This window comes from Limulus polyphemus, unplaced genomic scaffold (assembly GCF_000517525.1).
Source record: "Limulus polyphemus unplaced genomic scaffold, Limulus_polyphemus-2.1.2 Scaffold422, whole genome shotgun sequence".
In the NCBI taxonomy this organism is placed as follows: Eukaryota; Metazoa; Arthropoda; class Merostomata; order Xiphosura; family Limulidae; genus Limulus; species Limulus polyphemus.
In genome coordinates, this window is record NW_013666032.1 from 317605 (window position 1) to 325062 (window position 7458).

The 7458-nt window shown below is 33.3% G+C and overlaps 1 protein-coding gene across 1 annotated transcript; it reads right to left on the reverse strand.

Moving 5' to 3' along the window:
- Positions 1 to 4162: 4162 nt before the first annotated feature.
- On the reverse strand, positions 4163 to 5760 carry LOC111085488 (fibroin heavy chain-like). The gene is made up of 3 exons (XM_022384305.1): positions 5719 to 5760; positions 4703 to 5392; positions 4163 to 4383 (listed from the first exon to the last, which is right to left on the reverse strand). The coding sequence occupies exons 1-2, from the start codon at positions 5725 to 5727 to the stop codon at positions 4730 to 4732; spliced, it is 672 nt and encodes a 223-aa protein (XP_022240013.1). The 5' UTR covers positions 5728 to 5760; the 3' UTR covers positions 4163 to 4383; positions 4703 to 4729.
- Between the last annotated feature and the right edge of the window lie 1698 nt (positions 5761 to 7458).

Here is a 7458-nt window from a genome sequence, read left to right on the forward strand (position 1 = left end):
AACCAAAGTGTTGCACAAAGAGATATCCAAAGCAACTTAATCAGTACCAAACACACTTTTGAACCAAATCGACACAACTCAAAACAGATTATTCAAAGTGATACGGATGACTATAAACGAAGTAGTCAAAGTGATACGGTTGACTATAAACGAAGTAGTCAAAGTGATACGGTTGACTATAAACGAAGTAGTCAAAGTGAAGCAAAGCAGAAAATTATAGAAAGTGCTTCGACCAATACACAATGTTTTAATGAAAGTGATTTAAGTAATACGCGACGATTAATTCAACATAATCTAAACAGTGTACATCAAAATAACCAAGCTAATTCAGATAGTAACTTAAAATGTTTCCAAAATAACCCAGAAAATACAAATCGCCACTGTCAATGTGTCTTAAAACTTCCTTTTAATGTTGAACCAAATGAAAAAACTAATGCTCAGAGAATTAGTCAAAGTGTTCCAGACTTTACAAATTTAACTCTTCAAATCAATTCAAATGGTGTATATGACAGCAAAATGGCAAAGCGATTCAATCAGTACAGTTTAAGTAGTGTACAAAATATTGGCCAGCACTGTGACTGCGTTATCCAATACGGTCTTGAGAAATTACAAACGCATATCAATTCTACCACTGTACAAGGAGACATTTCAGAGGGCTCATTTAATACGCTAGAAAACGTCCAAGAAGACATAAAACCTGTTGAAACATTTAAAAATTATAATAAAGATGGTACAAATACCGTTATTACAGATGATCTTGAAAATATAAAACAAATTACTCAAAGCAGGTCAGATGTTACACAAGTTTCCCAATATAACCCAGACAGTAAACAGCAAGTTTTTGAACATGATTTACATAACCAACAAGAAACTGTTGAAAAAGATCTAAATAAAACAGAACAAGTTGTCCAAGATGCTTCATATGCACACGTTTTCCAAGATGATCCACAGGACGATAAACAAGAAATTATACAAGATTATTTAGAAAGTGAACAAGGATTTATCCAAGATGATTTAGACAGTGAGCAAGGAATTGTCCAAAATGATTCATTTGGTGCACAAACCCTTCTCCAAGATCATTCAGACATCAAACAAGGGATTATCCAAGACCATTCAGACGGTAAACAAGATATCTTCCAAGATAATTCAAATGGCGAACAAGAAGTTAGCCAAGAGTATTCAGATGATAAACAATATATTATCCGAAGTCTTTCAGGTAGCAAACAAGAAATTATCCAAGGTGATTCATACAATCAACAAGAAGATATCTTATATCATTTAGATAGTAAAAAAGATATCTTTCAAGATAATTCAAATAGCAAACAAGAAGTTAGCCAAGAGTATTCAGATGATAAACAAGATGATTTATACGATAAACAAAAAGATATCCTATATCATTTAGATAATAAACAATATATCTTCCAAGATATTTCAAATGGCAAACAAGAAGCTAGCCAAGATTATTCAGATAATAAACAAGATATTATCCAAGGTCGTTTAGATAGCAAACAAAAAATTATCCAAGATGATTCATACGATAAACAAGAAGATATCTTATATCATGTAGATAGCAAACAAAAAGTTATCCAAGATGATTCATACGATAAACAAGAAGCTATCTTATATCATTTAGATAGCAAACAAGAAATTATCCAAGATGATTCATACGATAAACAAGAAGATATCTTATATCATTTAGATAGCAAACAAGAAATTATCCAAGGTGATTCATACGACAAACAAGAAGATATCTTATATCATTTAGATAGCAAACAAGAAATTATCCAAGGTGATTCATACGATAAACAAGAAGATATCTTATATCATTTTGATAGTAAACAAGATATCTTTCAAGATAATTCAAATAGCAAACAAGAAATTATCCAAGGTGATTCATACGATAAACAAGAAGATATCTTATATCATTTAGATAGTAAACGAGATATCTTTCAAGATAATTCAAATATGAAACAAGAAGTTAGACAAGATTATTCTGATGATAAACAAGATATTATCCAAGGTCGTTTAGATAGCAAACAAGAAATTATCCAAGATGATTCATATGATAAACAAGAAGATATCTTTCAAGATAATTCAAATAGCAAACAAGAAGTTAGACAAGATTATTCATACGAGAAACAAAAAGATATCCTAAATCATTTAGATAGTAAACAAGATAACTCAAATGTCACACAAGAAGTTAGCCAAGATTATTCAGATGATAAACAAGATATTATCCAAGATGGCAAACAAGAAATTTTTCGAGAAGATTCATACGATAAACAAAAAACTATCCTGTATCATTTAGATAGTAGGCAAGGAGCTAACCAAGTTGACATAAGCAGACATGATGTTCATAATCCTTTAAAAACATCTAAATTAGCTATTCAAGATTCTCTAGATAACGTGGGAAAAGCATCACAAGATAATCCAGACAGGGCAGAAATGATTATTCAAGTCATTAAACGTGAAGCAGAACAGTTTGCTCGGGAAGATGAACAACAAGTTTCTGAAAATCTGGTTCTGAACAATGAAAAGGTAATAGCTTCTGGCTTACTTCTTTCTATTTAAGATGTCACAGTGTATCCAGATGTTAACTAAGGAGGAGGATGGTTACCCTTATAACTTGTTAAACTTGATATTGAATAACTCGCTGAAAACATAAAGAGATCTTTTGTGAAATGGATTATGTTCAATATAACAAATTTGTTTCGGGCTACAAAATTATTTTGTTGTGCTGTTGTTGTTTTTCCATGAAATAGATTTAGAAATTTCCTTTGTTTGTGAGTATTCTGTTTTTATTTCTTTTGGCTTTCTTAATTTATGCAACGAGTCTTATTTGCTGCGAACAGGATCTAGAAACTCTGATAGATCGCCTGCAGGAAGCTTACCACAAGGATGACAACACTATGGTAGTAAATTATGGTAGGAAACTTTTACAAGTACTTCAAGAACTGAAGACTGACGACGGAAAGATGAAAAGCCTCCAAAGTCCTGAATTTATTTATTTTCTACTGGACGGAATAGAATATTCAGACACTGAAGGTGACATACAAGTAACTGATGTGTATATCAAGCTGCTTTTACTTCTAAATCATGTTCGACATCCATGTTGTGTTATATTAGAAAGCATTCGTCTACGTGAAACTGCCGTCACTTTCACATCACGATTGACAACACTCTTTAAATGTTATGGTAAGAAATTGAAAAGCTGCTTCATACTAACTATACATATTTATCAAGTTTTTCTTAGTCTGCCGTAAAATAAATTCGTAATTTAAGTTTGTTCCATGATGTGGCATTTTGGTTACCTAAAATTTTCATAAGAGAGAAGTTAATTTCGATATCTATAAAACATCCTATAACCCGTCATATTTCCCAGAAATACTTTTTACATTGTCAAACTCCAACATCATGTTATTATACAATAGGGAACTTGTGTACTTTGGTTTCGTGATACTAGTCTTTTACAAATAGTAATTTGTTTACATTGTCAAATTCTGACACGATATTATTATAATGAAACACATAAGAACTTGTTTACGTTAATGAGATGTATGTGGGCGTGGCATAGTGGTTAGCCTTATTATATGAATATAAATAAACTTTTCAGTTGCAGGTAAAATGGAGGATGCTGACGGACAGCAGCTTCTCTTGTTACTGAACGATCTCTTCAGCTCAGATGCTTGTCAGATGTTTTTAAATACAGAGGTTAAAGCGTTGTTGACTGAAACCAGTCGTCACCTGGACAAAGGATGTACCTGTAACACTGATACATGTGCATTTTCAATGTTCCGGAACAAACTGTTGAATTCTGTCGATATGTATTGGTCTGCATAGTTCAGTATGCTTAGAAAAATATACTTGGCGAGTAAAATAAACATTGTGACGTGTTTTATCAAACATTTTATTTCACGCTATTTAACCTTGTATATATTTACGTTAATCTGTAACTAATTGTTTACACGTTTAACTGACTTTGATTTGATGATATAGGAACTTGTATTCTCAATTTCATTTATAGACAGTTAGTTGGCGTTGTGATATAAATATATCAAAAACTGTTGTGTAAGCAATTTATGTAAGGAATAAGCTCATGGTAGACTTTATGCTTATATATGTTAGAAAATAAATAAATGAAATATGAATAAGTGACTTTTTTTAAAGACATTTTTATTCATTTTTTCAATAACTTAATAGAGGAAATAAATACATTAGCAACAACATGGTCAAAGTATTCAAATGTAATAATAACCTTAGCCCCAATTTTAATGAGGGATCAGCCAAAGGTGAAAGATACGACAGTAACGAAAACTCAGTAGTGGTGACTAAGGTGAACAGAGAAAGGAAGAGTTCCAAATGGATTTCACGGATCTTCTACTTCTGTAGAGGAGAAAAAAGTTTTAAATTGAGGGAATAATTTTATTTCACACTCATAAAGTCTAGCTTTTAATACAGTGATATACAATTTTATTAAAAGTGTTATAATTGAAGGTATTTTAAAGATGATAATATGTTTTACATGATTATTCAATAAACAAGGCTAGAATCCTGGTTTCGATACCCGTGCCTGGCAGAGCACAGATAGCCCATTGTGTAGCTTTGTGCTTAATTACAAATAAACGGAACATTAAACAAGAAAATAATGAATGTCAAAATATTCGAGTACAGAACTAATGCAAGAAAAGTATTTATGACTGACCTGAACCCATGCTATAGAAAATGTTACTCAGTATACATAGTGGCCAGTGTAGCCAGGGATGTTCAAGTAGCTGGTTCCATATGCACCACCAGCATTGGCATGGCCAGTGGACAGTTGACCGTGAGCAGCATATCCATGGCCAGCAGTAAGGTCACTGGCACCATAGGCACCTTGACCATAACGTCCGTAAGCATTGAGGTTGCGAGAAGCAGAGTCATCGCTCAAACCATGGGCACTTCCGTAAGCACCGTGAGCCGCTCCGACATCACGATAACCAGCCTTCTTATCGAAATTGTAGGTCTTCTCAAAGCCACTACCTTTGTTACGGGCATAGGCACCCTGGTCATGGTGTGAGGCTCCAGAAGCACCAACAGCAGCATGAGCGTTCACATTACGATGAGCAGCGCCGGCATTCAAACCGGCAGCTCCGTAAGCTGCCTGGCCATAACGAGAATGTGCTCCAAGTGTACCATAGCCAGTCACACCGGTTGCCTGGTTCAGATACCCGCTTGCACCATGGGCGGTTCCATAAGCTGCGTGTGTAGCGAGGGCGGGATCATGGGCGTAGGCAATAGGTGCTTGGGCATAAGTGGTAGGAATATTGGCATAGGTGGCTGGCCCGACGTAACTTTCGGCAGACTCCAACTCCTCAGCACAGACGGTGGCAGCCAGCAAGAACACAATGGCGAACTGAATGGAGAATAAATAAGAATATTATCCATAAAGACTAACAAACTTTTTACTGAAAGAAAAGCATAAAATTATATTAAATAGTTATTTTATTATGTAACCATTATACTGCTTAGATTGATAAAAAATATCTTTATCAACTTGCATGCATTTATATTATCTATAATTACTTGTACGGGTCGTTTTATATGACGTTCATGAAAATTATTTCTCTAAAATTTAAGTTTTCGAAGTGAAACATTCAGCTCCAAAAGTAACAGCAGTCATTTCCTCCACTACTTTAACATTAAGGTTCTTTCAACTCCTTTTTTTTTACGATCACTCACCACTTTCATGATTAGAGAGCTTTGTCAACCTCTGACTCTGTGAAACAAGCAAGTAACAACTAATCGGTTCTACTACGCTGTATTTATACTGTTTAGGGCCACTAAAACGCTCGTGACGCTCTCTTTTCTTAATACCATGGCCAAAGGGTGGGAGACATGAAGGGTCAGTAGAAAAATCACATCATGTACCCTTGTTAACTGACATTCATTCTTTTCTTTATAATGAGGTCAGTTTCAGTGACACGCCCTTTTATCTAAAGCCTTGATGTGAACTACAGACCTGCAAGAAAGGGGTTATGGAGCGCACGGTCTGTCTGGCGGGAAATTAAATACCCTGATTTGAACTTTCCATTTTATGTGTAAGGAATTACTCAACTCCTCTGTCATTAGAAAAGTTTGAAGACCAATTTCTCCAAAGTTTAGAGAAATAAATTCAATACTGAGCTTCTGAAATAACCCACAATAATATTATAAAACATTTCTTTTCCACTTCTTAGGAAAATCAAGTCATTATAAAAAACTTGACTATTTCCGGGAGACGCCTTATTTTAAATTATGGTTGAACTTCAGTGGGGGAAGAAGAAAAAGGATAATGAATGTGAAAGGATAAGATACAGAGCTTGTATTGGTGAAATTTACTAAGAAATCTAATATATTGTATGAAATGATTTGCAGCAAATTTAAGTTATATATTATAAAACTGAAATAATTTATTTCTATATTAGATTTCACTTGATTTCAAAATTAAATAATTTTATGTTTTCACGTTAATTACGACATCACGTATAACTTTTAAATACAAAACTTTGTTTATATAACGACAATTTTGATTCATTTTTTCAAGACTGTTTTATGGTGTGATGTTTTTTAATTTGCTCCTAATTGTACATAAAATACATTAAAAACCTAGACATACTATATAAAAACGAAAATAGTTCTATACTGAAGCAGAGAAAATACTAAAGTAAATATTGTCTTTTTCTTTTCAAAGCGTTATTAGTTCCTATTCGCCAATAGCTCTTAGAATATTCATCAGTAATGTCGTGGGTTTTCTTCTTACTCATCTGGTTAGGAAAAAAAATCACTGAGAAAAGAAAGATAAATAGAAAACAAAAGCTGTTCGAGACACATGTGGGAACTTATACGTTATAACATTGGAGATAACATTATAACGGACATTGGAGCCAGAAAGAATGGCGAATGGATTTTCTTTTACAACTCCAAATATTTAGAGTCTGTAATACAGTATTTTTTATCACCACTGGTGTTCAGAAATATAACGAAAACTAAATATTCATTTCACTGTACATACAATGGGTACCACAGTGGTCTCATATTAGGTTTACAACGGTGTCGTTTCTCTATATCAGCCACTGTAAATACTAAATATGACTTTGTTAATCAGTAAATTATGTATGAAGCCAATTTACGAAACTAAAAAGAAACATTCGTTAGCATTTTGAGGCATAAAAATACAGTTGTAGTATGTTTAAATTACTTTTAAATTTTTAGGTTGTATTCATGTTCTCTGTTATTTAAACAGGACAAAAATTACCGTAGGGGTGTATTAAACTATGAAACAATAAAGCAGTACAGTATATCTTCGCCCGCAAACTGCTGACCTTTGCAGTGGTATAACATGAATAAATTGAATATGGATACATCGATCTTCATACAGCTTTAAGTTTGGAAAATTCTTTACCTTATAGTGCGTGTGTTATTTTATAATATACAATCAAG